A 14,545-nucleotide genomic window follows, 5' to 3' on the forward strand; every position below is an offset into this window, starting at 1 on the left:
ATTCTCAGGATGAGGAAGAGGAGAAAACAGAAGCCCCTGTTGGCAGAGGAAGAAACAGTAGGGAACTTCGTCAGATTCTGCGTGATGCAGAGAACTTCATCGAAGAGCCAAGGAACAGTGAAAGGGAGTGAAAACAGCCAGACAGGTATCAGGCGTTAGTAGGTCAGGATGGAGAACCTGCCAGCTTCAAGGAGGCAGCTCAGCATCAGGTCTGGTTAGATGCGATGGTGGAGGAGTATAACTCCATAATGGTAAACGATGTCTGAGAGTTGGTGTCAAGGCCTCAAGATAGATCTGTGGTAGGTTCAAGATGGATCTACAAGATCAAATATGTTGCAGACGGCAGTATTGAAAAATACAAGGCCAGGTTTGTGGCTAAGGGGTATGCTCAAAAGGAAGGGATTGACTATGAGGAAACCTTCGCCCCGGTAGCCAGGTATACATCTATTAGGACCGTGATATCTCTTGCAGCCCAGATGGGATGGGAGATCCATCAGATGGATGTCAAGGTAGCATTTCTAAACGAGGTAATAGAAGAAGAAGTATACATTGAACAACCAGAGGGCTTTGAAACTCATGAGAAGAAGTCTCATGTATGCAAACTGAAGAAAGCCTTGTATGGGCTGAAGCAGGCACCAAGAGCGTGGTATGGTCGAATATATGGCTACTTGCAAAAGATGGGGTTTGTCAAGAGTGACGTGGATCTGAATCTCTACTATCTGGTCGTAGAGAGCGAAGCACTTATCTTAATATTATATGTGGATGATCTCTTCCTGACAGGATCATCCAGACTCATTGAAGACTGCAAGAAGAATTTAGCCACAAAGTTCGATATGAAGAATCTGGGACGAATGCACTATTTTCTAGGGTTGGAAGTTTGGCAGCAGAAAGGAGAAATCTTCCTTGGGCAAGGAAGGTATGCTACAAAAATTCTAAAAAGGTTCAAATGGGAGACTGTAGACCTATGGATACGCCAATGATCACCAACTGGAAGAAGATTGATGCATCAGAAGACAAGGATGTCGATCCCACCCTATACCAACAGCTCATAGGGTCCCTGATGTATCTAGTCAATACCAGGCCAGATATTTGCTACGTTGTCAACACCCTCAGTCAGTTCATGGTGGAACCAAAGAGGGCTCACTGGGCAGCAGCCAAGCACGTTCTTAGGTATTTACAGGGAACAGTTGATTATGGGCTCTTGTACAACAAGGAGAAGGATATCAGGTTGAGTGGATTTACTGATGCAGATTGGGCAGGATGTTCAGTGGATAGGAAAAGTACCTATGGGTACTGTTTCAACATTGGATCAGAAATAACCTCCTGGTGCAGTAGGAAATAGAAGTTTGTGGCTCTGAGCTCGTCTGAGGCAGAATATATGGTAGCAAGCACAACTTCATGTGAGGCCATATGGCTTACAAAACTGCTAGTAAACCTATTCAAAAGAAATATGGAGGCGACCAGGATCATGTGTGATAATCAGAGTTGCATCAAACTCTCTGAGAATCCAGTATTTCATGACAGGTCAAAGCATATTGATATCCGGTGTCACTTTGTCAGAGATTGTGTCCAACGTGGAGCTGTACAGTTGACGTACACTCCTACAAGGGAACAAGTGGCAGATATCCTCACCAAGGCCCTTGGAAAGACAAAATTTGACTACTTGAGGGAAAAGATGGGGATGGTAAAAAACCCCTTTTAGAAGTAGTGTGTTAGCAGCACGAATGGAGAGAGAGTTGCAGTGCAGATGCAGTGTTGGGAGAAAGGACCAATAGCAACACAAATGCAGAGGGAGTTGCAGTGCAGATGCAGTGTTGGGAGAAAGGACCAACAGCAGCACAGATGCAGAGGAAGGTGCGGTGCGGATGCAGTGCTGGGAGAAAGGACCAGCAGCAGCACGGATGCAGAGGGAGCTGTTGTACAGATGCAGCAGTGGCAGTGGCAGAACCATGGGCAGTAGTACAGGATGCAGCAATGCAGAGGATGTTGGGCAGGGAGGCCTAGCATCAGCACAGGCACTAATGCCGGAGGATCAGAGTAATACTCAGTGAGGAGTATTGCTAGAGCATAGTCCTCACTAAGAGGGAGTGTTGATTTGTGGTAGCATCGGATGTGCTCTAGCCACGAAATTTGGTGGAGAGGTTAGGACACATGAGATCTCCAATACCCAGAAAGGGTTTGGGCAGATTCTAAACAGAACAGAAGATATTAAAATAATTAATATTTTTAATGGAGTCCCTAAGTCTAAACTTAGGGAAAATAAAATATTGATGTGTATTAATATGAATGTGTGTTAGAATGGTTCAAAAAGACATGGATCAAGCTAGATCTAATCTTAGCCGTTGATTAGGGACTTAATCTCGGCCATTGAGATGTCAACAGAAAAAGTATAAGAGGAGGCTTGAGGGGCACTTGGAGAACACACCGAGGGAGACCAGTCAGTTCAATTTCTAGAGCAGGGTTTGTTAAGAAATTGAACTAGTGGTCTGGAGAGCAATCAGGAGGCAGCGAGTATGGAACAGAGAGACGAGAGATCAGCGCAGAAGAGTCAAACGCAAAGCCAGAGGAAGCCACGCAGAGGCAGCAGAGACTGCGCAGAGCCAGAAGGGCCTGCATCATCCACGCAAAGGCTACAGGAGTGACACAAAAGCCCAAAGAGGTTGCGCAGACCCTCAGTAGGCTGACGCAGAGGGTTTCAGGTTGTAGCAGAGGTCAATAGGGCCTACACTAGGTTTAGGAAAGTGCTAGAAGTTTGTCTATCTGTGGGTAAGCCAGTTTGGCACCCTGTTGTACAAGAAAATTGTTGAATAATAAAATCCTCCCTTGTTGCACCGGTTTTCCCACATTGGCTTTTTCCAGGGACATTAGTCCAAAATAACTGTGTCAATGTGTGTATATTTTTGTTTCTGTATTACGATGTGATATCTGCAGCAGTATCTATTTTAATGTTTGTTGAAGTAATTTCATGAATAACTTATGATGAAATAAGTAGGAAAAGTAAATCAATTGCTACAGTGATAGAATTTTCACATTTGTGGTCCCGCAACTCTAGAACTGAAATTCTAGAAGGATTACATAGAATCATTTGCTCCATAAGGATCCTTAATTCTAGGAAACCCCTTGTCAAGGCGTATCCTCTAAACCTAGGCTCAAGTATCCTCTTAGCCCTTCCTAGAGAGCCTATCACCTTGCCTCTCAAGCAAGCTATTCAATTGAGTCTCTCTTGTGAATAGGCTTTCGGAACCACTCCATGTCTTATCATTGATCCATCCATTCCTGTGATTCCTATCATACCAGGACTCCTCCCATCGGTGAAAGTCCATAAAGAGCAGGGAGCTTTAGCTGAGGTGACAGTGAGACATCACTCCATTGTTGTCCCTTGACCTAGTAGTTGCTCTATAGGATCCCCTCCTAAGAACCCTGCTAGTTTGAGCAGTAACAATTCACACAAGACCTTTCTTCACTACCATTTTTGTTTGAAGTGTAATTCCATAATTCTACCAGGGAACCTTAAATTAAAGAATTTCTCCTATTCTTTATATTGACAGCTAATGTCTTTAGAGAGAACAATATCAAGTCACATATGATCTTTCCTTCACAACAATCTTTAGCACTTCAAAACCTACATATAAGTTTGTTTCTAGTCTAAAAAATGTCTGGACAAAATGGAAAGATAGAAAACAGATAATAATTGCATAGCAAATGGTGTATGGAGAAGAGAAACAAAAGATCACATACCTGTGTGCAAGGCACAGATTGCTTATTGACACATCATGTGGTGTGGAAAAGAAATTTCTAAAAATTGTTGCAGGTGCTGTATCTGCAATGGGAAGAAGACTAAAAATTGCACCCCCATGGTTGTTTATGACCAAAACAGTAATAGGAGGTCGCTCTGCCCTTCAAAACAGAAGCCATCATAGTCTTTTAGACACATGACTAGCAAGAACAGCCTGCACTATAAATAATATAACTGTTGAAAAATATAGTAAGAAGATTTCAGACAACTAGAGAAAATGTTTTTTCTACAATCTTTTTAACTTTCATTGGCAGAGAGAAAAACAGGTTAGATCACTGCTTTGAATTCGCTCTAAAAAATCAGCAGATTTTTAATTCTTGTACCAAATGTTTATCATGTCTAATACATAAGATATATATATTCAAGAAATTTATCCTTAGAAATGTATACTATAATGTGAGGTTATTAAGGTTCTATGAATGATTTCATTAAAATATGAAATTTATAGCTGACACTCACAGTCAAGGACATCAGGCTCAAACCATCTGAAATTATAAACTGTTTATAAGTTCCTAGTAATTGTTCTAAAATTTACCATCTTTTTCCTCACAAAATAGAATTTCCTTTGTTCTTTCCAATGTTACTTGGGAGCGGGAGTGAAAGCGGGGAGCAGGAGCGAAAACAGGAGCGGGAGTGACATTTTCAGAAGCTCCTGGTTTGGGAGTGAATCCCGGAGCGTTTTTTTATATAATATATATATTTTTTATATTTTGATACATATATGTCAACAAAAACATGTAGAATAATGAATTAGATATAAAAAAACATAAAAAAAACATAGATTGAACCATATAACAACAATCATCTAGAAGTTATAATCTTCATCAACCACGTCCACAAGTTAGTAACATAGTAACATACAACATATTGAGTCTCATGATTCATCAATCTTAAAGTTTCAAGCTTTCAAAATTCAATATATAACATTTATCATCATTGATCACCAAAGTTGTACTTGTAAGCTAAGTGTAACCATTACAACAAATAATATCTAACATGAAATGAAATGTTATAAAATGAAATGAAATGAAACAACTTTCAACTTTCATGAAGCATCATATTCATAATTCATTACTAATGAGTTATAATTTCCAACTTCAAACTTAAATTGCCATATATTGTTTAAAAAAATATCATAATATGTTGGCATTATGATGCATGTGTTGTACTTGATGGCAACCCTCTCATAGAAAAACATCTCACTTATATACATCTACAGAGGAGATAAACAGAGAAAACAACAAGAAGAGCCAAGAGGAGACAAGAGGAGCCCTTTACATATGTATAAATATGCCAAAGAAGCAGTTATCGGGAGCCATTGAGTCATTGGGAGCTTATCGGTGCAATAGAGGCACATTCTCATATATAAAGAGCTTATCGGGAGGAATCGGGCTTATATAACCCTTGGATGCATGCTTAATCATTATCGGGAGTCATCAGGCCATATATGCATGCTTTAACTCTATCGGGAGTTGTTCGGGCGATCAAAACCCATATATGCATACATTAATACTATCGGGAGGTGTTTGGGCGCTTAAAACCCATATATATATGTATTATATAATAAACAATAGCATGTATGCATTTCCCCCTTTCGGCGGATAAACACAGTTATATGTGTTAATACATATATTTCGGCATCGGGGGTTCGAGTATGTAACACCGTTGAAACCTCCGATTGCAATGGACCTGATGGCATATCGTTTTTGGTTTATAATAATATCGCATCCGCAGTATATCGCAATGCATAAAGGGTCGCCCACCCCAATCCTCCGATTGTGATAACATATGGACCCGATGGCATATCAAATGTGGTTTATAATAATATCGCGTCCGCAGTATATCGCAATGCATAAAGGGTCGCCCACCCCAATCCTCTGATTGTGATAAGAGGTGGCAGACCCGATGGAGGGATTAAAGGCATCATATATTAATATCGCATCCGCGGTAATCGCCCATTTTATAAAGGCTTCCCACATCTAATCGCCGATAGCAATGAAAGGAGCGGACCCGATATATTTATAAAGCAAGATTAATTGTCGTATCGCATCCGATCCATCGGATCGGCCATCGGCAATAGACAATGTTATACAACGATAAGGAGTGGACCCGATATATTATTGTTATGGGTGCATTAAGTTTAAAGTCTGCCTTTTGTTGTTTGGACCTTTTTCATCGTTTTCCCGCTATTTTTATCACTTAAATCATTCCTTAAGAGATCGGTCAAAGTAAGCGAGCCCCAGGATTTCGGATCCTCTGGTTTCGACTCATGGTTTTATCAAAAGCGTGACTATATAAGAAGAAAAGAGATCCTTTGGCAAGTTGTTGAAAAGGATTGAAGATCTTAAGGAAGTAGATATCGGAATTCTTGAGTGGAATAATTGCAGAATCTAAATCGAGGAGAAAGCGTGCAGATTAGAGATCAGAGCGAAGGATCGCAGGCTTGAAATGGGCAACCTGTAGCAGTAAGTGCAGATACTCTCCGAGAAGGAAACTGTGCAGCCGTAGACACGCATAAGACAGAAGTCTCTTCGGGTGTGGATTAATCGTTGTTCAATAGGTGATGTAGGAGCGGTCACCACAGTAATAATGTTTAGCCTCCGGGTGCGCAGCAGTATGTAAATCCTCTGTTTGGGTCTTGATATCAGCCTCTGTTGACTAGATCGGGTGATAACTGTCATGTATATTGATCTGATGCTTGGGTAATTCTGAAGATTTGTTTATACTTGATGACCATTTGATCTTCTTGGATCCAGTTTGAAAATTAATGAAACGTGGTCCTTGATCGAGGTAGGGGGTTGTAGCTCCCTTCCAGGAGAGACTGGAAAACGAGAGAGGGTTGTAGCTCTCTGCAGGTTGCAGCCTGCGTACTGGTAAAGGACTGCACCAGTACAAAATCATTGTAAAAGAAGTTCTATTTGAAAGAAGATAGAGACATATTGCAGCAGGTGGTTTTCACCCACATTGGGTTTCCACCTTATATATGGTGTTCCTTTGTGTGACTATCTGTTTTTCACTGTTCTTGTTCATTATTATATGGTACTGACATACAAGTTAATTATCAATATCGGAAGTGTAGTGCCCTAATTTCGAATTTACAGTAACCAGATAAACACTCATATGAAATTTGAAAACAGTAATGCATAAAATTGTAATCTGCACCTACCTGAGCTGCTGGCTAACTTCCGATTCCGCTGCTGAACTGGTAATCCTGAACTGCTGACTGATTTGATTCAATTTCGAGATGGCCAATACCACCCGACCAGACAGAGCAACCTGGTTGCTCAATCCAGAGAAGCTCTCCACAGAGGCTCTCTGTCCCTCCGTGCCCAGAACTCAGATCACTCAAGGCTCTTCCACTGCAAAGTTACTTCTCCTGGTTTCCTGCTGATGAATCCATAATTCTCTGGTTTTTCCCCCCCCCACTACAGGTTCGGGCCTTGCTATTTAATCACAGGTCTGGCGGTGGCCGCCCTCCCACTTGCAGCCACCGCCTTCCACGCATTGAAGGCTCTGGGATATTTCTTCACTGACTTCTGCGTTCAGCAATAAGTGTTCAGTTGGTTCGGGTGCGTCTTTATTATTGGACTGTGATGGCTCATAGGTAGGTTATTGCATATAATCCTTCTTATAAATGAAACCTTTCGTATAATCCGTAAGGTTTTAATGTATATACTTTATAACGTTCCTATATATATAAAGTTTCATTTACACTTTATGACATCATATATAAGGTTTCATTTATATTTTATAACATTACATATAAAGTTTCATTTTATACCTTATAACATTTTACTTTATACAAAGTTATATATATATATATATATATATACTTTATAAAATTCAATTACATGTTTTGTAATATTAATATATATATATATATATTATAAGGTTAAATTATATATTTTATAAAATTTAAACTTATATATGTTTTTAAATTTAAATTATATATATGATCTTAACATACTTATAGTTTAAATTTCCACACAATTGGTTTTATTATAAAGTTTAAAACTTAATAAAATGGATTAATTTAGCAGGGTTGTTACAGGAAGAATAATTTAAAGCATAAATCTGGATGGTTTATTGAAAAGAACTTAATAATACTGATTCACCCCCCCCTCTCAGTATTATTTCCAACATAATAAATATGAAAGAGTCAATAGTTATAAAAGCTACTAGAAACTAGAAAAGAGAAGTAAATCTATTATCTATTTCTTATGCTTGGGCCTCTTGCCACCACGAGAAATGTCTAATTTTTTAGTCTTGTTGGAAAATCGGGATCTTTGTCATTAATATCACCATCTAAGCATTAATATCCAGAGGTATATTTGCCATTACCTCTGTATTTGTATAAGGATCTTTGTCATTAATATCACCCTCTAAGCATTAACATAAGATAGAAAAAGCATAGCATGTCAAGTCAAGATTTTGTTTGAGTGGTGCATACATTTTTAAGAGGGCCATGATAGAGGAGTTCGACTACCAATGTCACTAACATCAAGGTACATAGAGGGATTGGTGCTCTTGATTAAATACGAGTTCCATACCCTAATACATGACAAAATTCAATGGAAACATTGCAATCCCCCAATCCTGAAATCCTGAAAAACTGATAAGTTTACTAGATTTTGAATGAAATCTAAAATTCTACTTTCTCCATGTGAAATCCAATGAGGCCGGAACCACTCTCAAACATCTCGAGTCATTTCATGGTAATGTTAAAAATTTAAGTAAAAGGATGAAAATGAAAATTAAGGAGAAGGTCACTTTTCTTTAACATTACCATGAATAGCATATCAATACTAGGGCCTAGACTTGATCATTAAGTTGTCCCACTCAAAAATTATGTGTTTCTTTCAAAAACAATTGCATTTTGAACATTACTACAAAAAAAAAATTGCAAAAAAGGCAAAATGCTCCCGAAAATGCTCCCGAAAAGGCAGGGAGCAAAAAATTTTTTAGGGAGCGCACTCCCGAAATCGCTTTTTGGGAGCGATTTCAGGAGTGCGCTCCCGACCACCTCCCTCCCGGAGCACGGATTGGGAGCGGGATCAGGGGGGAGCGCTCCCCCGCAACACTGGTTCTTTCACAATTTTACCAAAAATTCCTTTTTAAATTTCATTTTAATAGCTTTTTTCTCACTAATGCAACTAAGGAGAATCACTCAACTTATAAACCTCAGGTTAGTAAGATTTGCATTATTTCTTATAATCCAATATTTATTTTGTGCTTTTATAAGCCCTGACATACCCCAGTGCATACACAGTACTCATGTAGCAACCAACTTAAAGTTTTAGTCTAATACCACTCTCTAATAAACCCAGACCCTCGTATTTTATATCATAACAGAGATTTGTCATAGGGTACTATGTAACATCCCAAAACTCACAAAGTGACCTCAACAGCTTTATTAACAATTTATTACAGTGTTGGGGGTTTTCGCAGTGCATTATATTAGATATCATTTTGGGATTCAACTGCATTAAGTAAGTCATTCATCTATTACGCAGAGGCTCTAGAGGCTGACACAGAGCCTCCAAAGGCTGACGCAGGGCTAGTTGGGCTGACGCTGGGCCAAAGAGGCTGACGCAGTCCCTAGAGGCAGACGCTTGGAGATTTCATGGCACAGATTGGAGCTAGGAGCTGTGCGATTGTTCATCCGGGGTTTTTCGCCTGAATATCTATCTCTGACTGAGAGGTACTATTGCCGAGAGCATTCTCTGTTGGGTGAGCCATTTCTGGCACCCAGATTGTATTCTGAAACTGCTTAATAATAAAACCCTCAGATAGTTGAACCGGTTTTCCTGCATTGGGTTTTTCTGACAACATTAGTCCAAAAATGACGGTGTCACTTGCGTGCTTGTTTTTGTGTCAGCTGATGATCTATATGTGTTGAGACTGTATTTGTATTTATTTTCAGTGTTTACATGGTAAATAACTTGTTAATAAACAGAGCAAGTAGGAAGAAATAAATCAGAAAGTATAGGAAGGATTTCTAACATTTAGACTTAGAAATTCCAACATGGTATCAGAGGGAGGTTGCAGATCACAGTAGAAATGAGGGCATTAGCCGAGCAGAGCAGCAGCAGCAGAAACGGCTGTCCCGAGTGATAGAAGTTGTTCCTAGCGGAGAAGCAGCAAGGAAGGGGTGATGCAGTGCCTGCATCATCAAGTTTAAGCTAGGAGGAGGATCAGCTCAGTGGCAGAAGGGAGTAGACCTGAACTACGCAATGGCAGGCCATCTTTCTTAGTCAAGAAGGATTAACTTCCATAGCCAGGAGGTGCGCATTTTGCTGGTGTCGGGATTGTGCAGAGCCTAGAAGCTCTAACCATCAGTTTGCTGAGGCATAGGAGGTTGTGGTTAAGTTGCAGAGTGAAGCTGGTGGGGCACTGTGGTCAGAATAATACCTAACAAGGCAAGACCAAGGAGGAGGGAGTTGCTACCAATGATTTCTAGCCAAAAAATACGGATCAGTGATGCAGCGGCACTAACGATCGGAGTGGGGGCATCTCAACATTCGCAGAGGGGTTTCCAGGAGGGAAATCGAGGCTCAAAGAGAGTCACATGTTGATTTGGGGTAGCATCGGATGTGCTCTAGCCACAAAATTTGGTGGAGAGGTTGGGGCACATGAGATCTCCAATACCCAAAAAGGGTTTGCGTAGATTCTAAATAGATCAGGAAATATTAAAATAATTAATATTTTTAATGGAGTCCCTAAGTCTATACTTAGAGAAAATAAAATATTAATGTGTATTAACATGAATCTATGTTAGAATGGTCCAAAAAACATGGATCAAGCTAGATCTAATCTTAGCCGTTGATTAGGGACTTAATCTCGACCGTTGAGATGTCAACAGGAAAAGTATAAGAGAGCCTGGAGGGTCACTTGGAGAGTGTTAGACTCCGTCTTGTCAATCAATTGATTCTTCTTCAAAACCCTGTTTTGAAGAAGAAATCATCAAGTTTGTTTGATGATGTGGTTTAGGATGGATTTGAGGAAACTGATGACCATATTGTGCCTGCTCCTGAAGACGCACAAGAAGGTACTTGGATGGTGAAAGGTGATTATAGGAAAAAGTCTCTCAATGTTCTATCTAAAAGTACAGAACAAAAGCCTGTAGGGAATAAAAATGCTTTGCACAGGGAAAAGGAGGATGTTATGGCATGTGTAAATGGCAAGGAGGAACCATCGACTCAGTTGCTGGATATGGATCCATGGTGTGATGAACGAGAAAAACAAGCAGGCATCCTTCCAGAGGCAGATTTTGACACATTTGTAAAAGCAACTTCAATTGAAGGTTTGAGAGGAAACCTTCAAGTAGACTATATTTTAAAGTTTCCTCTATATCTTCATGTTTGTACAGATGGTTTTGATGGCCTGCATTGCAATGTCAGTTTTCATCCGGACAAGAATGAAAATCGACATGGAGCATGGAAATTACTTCTTGAGTGCTCTGTTCTTCTCACTTATTATCATTATGTTCAATGGCTATGCAGGAGATAACGATGACTATGGCTCGACTACCCGTATTTTTCAAACAAAGAGACCTTTTGTTGTACCCAGCATGGACATACACTATTCCAACAGTTGTCTTGAAAATTCTTGTGTCGTTGATCGAGTCTTTTGATTGGACTGCCATTACATATTATGTCACTAGATTTGCCCCTTAAGTGAGCAGGTTTTTTGGGCAATTTCTAGCTCTCTTTTGTCTACATCAGTTATCATCATCATTATTTCGCCTTATAACTGGGATTTGTCGGACGATGGTCATATCTAACAGTGGAGGCTCATTTTGTCTATTGATTATCTTCGTACTTAGTGGATTTATTATTCCACGAAGTTCAGTTCCCAAATGGTGGTTATGGGGTTACTGGATCTCGCCATTAGCCTATGCAGGGACAGCAATCACAGTCAATGAATTTCTTGCTCCCCGCTGGGAAAAGCCGTTCTCTTCAAACATGACTATTGGGCAATTTATTCTTCAGAGTCATGGCCTCTTTGGGAAAGCTCATTTCTATTGGGTTAGTGTGGGTGCTATGGTTGGATTTACATTCTCCGCAGCTGATGAACAAGGACTAAACCATGCATTGGATCGTGCTATTACTTACTATAGAAAAAGCCAAATTGGTGGCTAGAACTTGTTAAGAAGGCGATAACAATAGATTTTCGCTGGGATTCTTCTGCTACTCAGTATGAAGAGCTTTATGAACAGGCTCTGGCAAGAGCAAGAGCCCAACAAGCCCGCATTTCTAGCTCCACTCGACAATCTGCTTCAAATTCATTTATGTTTTGATAATATAACAATTTGAAGAAAACAAACATGGTTGGATGATCCACTTATGTGGGGGTTTAAGGGTTCTCCTATTACGAACTGGAAGCAAGCTCGTTGGACTCTAACAGCAGACGACATTTGTTTCACAAATCCTTTCTTTACATACTTCTTTCGACTTGGCAAATGCATCCCTATTACAAGAGGTGTTGGCATTTACCAGACACATATGAATGAGGCTCTTGATCTCATTAATAAAGGAGAATGGGCAAGGTATCACAAGATGGTGGGCCTATACGAAGGTTAAAGTGGGGAACTGCAAGCCTTATTGTGCGTGCTTCTGTTACACCAATTGTTCTTCCTATTGTACACAGTGGGTTTGAACAGGTAATGCCGGAGAAGCACTGGTTCGGAAGAAGGCCGCTTCTTCCTCTTTGTCTAAAAAAAAAAAACATTCATATTGTTGTCGGCGAACCTATGGAGTTTGATATTTCCACACTTCAGCAGAGAGCTGAGTCTGTGTCGAGAGTTCTTAGAGCATCCGGGGATGAATGCAATGAAGGAAACAAGGGCCATCTCGACAGCTCTGGATGGCCAACAGGATTGTGTAAAGGATTAGATGAAATCGCGCAGAAATGGCTTTTCATACATATCTCGGATCACATTCGAAATGCCATGCAGAAAGCTGTGCGCAAAAGCCAGGTCTCTTAGTAAAAACGACCATAAATAATTTACACCTCCTGTAGCTGAGCATTGACCTGTAGTGCTTTTCTCCTATCAAAATGTGCTTCAAGGATCTGCTTAAAGGGTGTGGTATATGGCCCAAGAGCGCTATTCAAACGGAGCCAAAATACTTTAAATTGGAACGAAGATATACATCACAGCCGAAGATATAGCATTCGATTTCTATTTCAAGACCTCAGTTAATAAGTCAAAAAAGATCTGCACTCCAGTTTGTCGGCCATCAGAGGGATTCTTGCAATTATAGTTGAACAGCTCATTTTTTATCGACCTGTAGGGAAAAAATTTTGGTCTATTTATTGTATGCGCTGATCTTTAGGAATCGATGAGTGGCTTTTACTATTTTTCATAGTGCCAATTGAAACAGTTCCATCTTTTCATGGATCGGTTTTCTTCTGAGCCGTTTAATGTATTAAATAATCATTTGTAAGAAAGAAGAGGAGAGAATTCTAAGAGCTGGTGGAGAACAGAGAGCTTCCATTGTACAGTCTTTGACAGAGATTTTAATGAAAATACACAGCTCTGGCTTCTGAGATTCCTGTGGTATGAGATTTAACATTTGTGTTCTCCTTTGTTTCATGTAAAGCCTGTTATGTGTTCATTTCATTTCATGATCATTTCCAATTGAACAAATGAAGTGTTAAGGTAGAATTCATAATTTATATGCTCTGCCTTTAAGTTTGTTCATATTTAATGTTTTCCTCTGTTTGACAAGGATTCATCTTCTATGCCCTTGTCAGCTCCTCAGCAGTCTTGCCATTCCATTTAATCTCAATTTGATGTTAAACTTTCTTGCCTACCTTGCCTCAGGAGATAACCTGTGTTTTTGATTACATTTCTCTGTTCAAGCTGTTTCTTTGCCCCATGCAGCCCAGAAAAACCCCATCATTTTATTAAAAACCCCTTTTATCAATTTACTAGCCTAAAATCAGTGTTCTTTATTGGTCATCTCTGCCCTTTGAAGACCTTTTGCCGAGATAGACCCGGAGAGAGCCCTCTCCTGCCCCGTAGGGCTAGCTACGAGGCTAAGTGATTTGATGTTGCCTTGGAGTTTGCCTTTCTCAGCCTGAGGTGAAATTTCAAGCGCTAACATATTGGCGACCATACTGGGGAGAACATTCGACTTGTTGATTGTCTTGTCCCAGTACATGAAATCAAATTGCAGATCTGATGCTGATGGTGCACAGCAGTCAGACACATATGCAGGCTGAACCTTTCACCTGGCGACTCCAATTCAATCCAGACACTCCAACGCTTGCTGATCCATTCATGCAATGGTAGGGTATGTGGCAAACCCTGCCCTGTGTGAAGTTGTAGAAGAAATAAGAAAGGAGTTAGCAGCTACTGAATTTGATGAAGATGTTTTCAGTGCCTTGCTTCATTGGTTGAAATATCCAAAGTTCCCTTGGTTCAAAACTAAATTTTGTGAGTTAATTGTTGAAAGAATCGAAAAGGAGATTCAATGTTTAGATGAGCAAATCCAGTCATATGATTTCCAAGACCCTAAAAAGTTCTTGGAAATCCTTCCTCCTTCGCAACAAGAAATCATAGAATTGTCTACAGATGTTTATATTGACAGTGTGCAGCTGGAAGTATGTATTGCAGAGTTGGGGCAGCCAACAGAGTCCGGCTTCCGCGATCCAATGGCAACTTACATGGAAATGTTTTTCAGTTTGATTGATAGATCAGGCTGTCTGGTACGTGACCAGGCTCATTATGTGCATGAAGGGCTG

The 14,545-nt window shown here is 40.0% G+C and overlaps 1 protein-coding gene and 1 pseudogene across 5 annotated transcripts in view; one reads left to right on the forward strand and one right to left on the reverse strand.

Annotated features, from left to right (window-relative positions):
* Window positions 1-14,545, reverse strand: part of PHYLLO (2-oxoglutarate decarboxylase/hydro-lyase/magnesium ion-binding protein) — a 439,001-nt gene that overhangs the window by 114,575 nt on the left and 309,881 nt on the right. For 4 of the 5 annotated variants that reach the window (XM_089447470.1, XM_089447471.1, XM_089447473.1 and 1 more), the window contains one exon: window positions 3,739-3,897. The exons of the other annotated variant lie outside the window; for it this stretch is intronic. In XM_089447470.1, coding sequence (XP_089303596.1) covers window positions 3,739-3,897 — 159 coding nt within the window. The remainder of the gene's footprint in view (window positions 1-3,738; window positions 3,898-14,545) is intronic. 5 annotated transcript variants of the gene reach the window in all.
* Window positions 11,566-13,250, forward strand: LOC149146322 (N-acylphosphatidylethanolamine synthase pseudogene; annotated as a pseudogene).

Source organism: Pinus tabuliformis, chromosome X (assembly GCF_031772625.1).
Source record: "Pinus tabuliformis cultivar Carrire ecotype Pingquan chromosome X, CPIR1, whole genome shotgun sequence".
NCBI lineage: Eukaryota > Viridiplantae > Streptophyta > Pinopsida > Pinales > Pinaceae > Pinus > Pinus tabuliformis.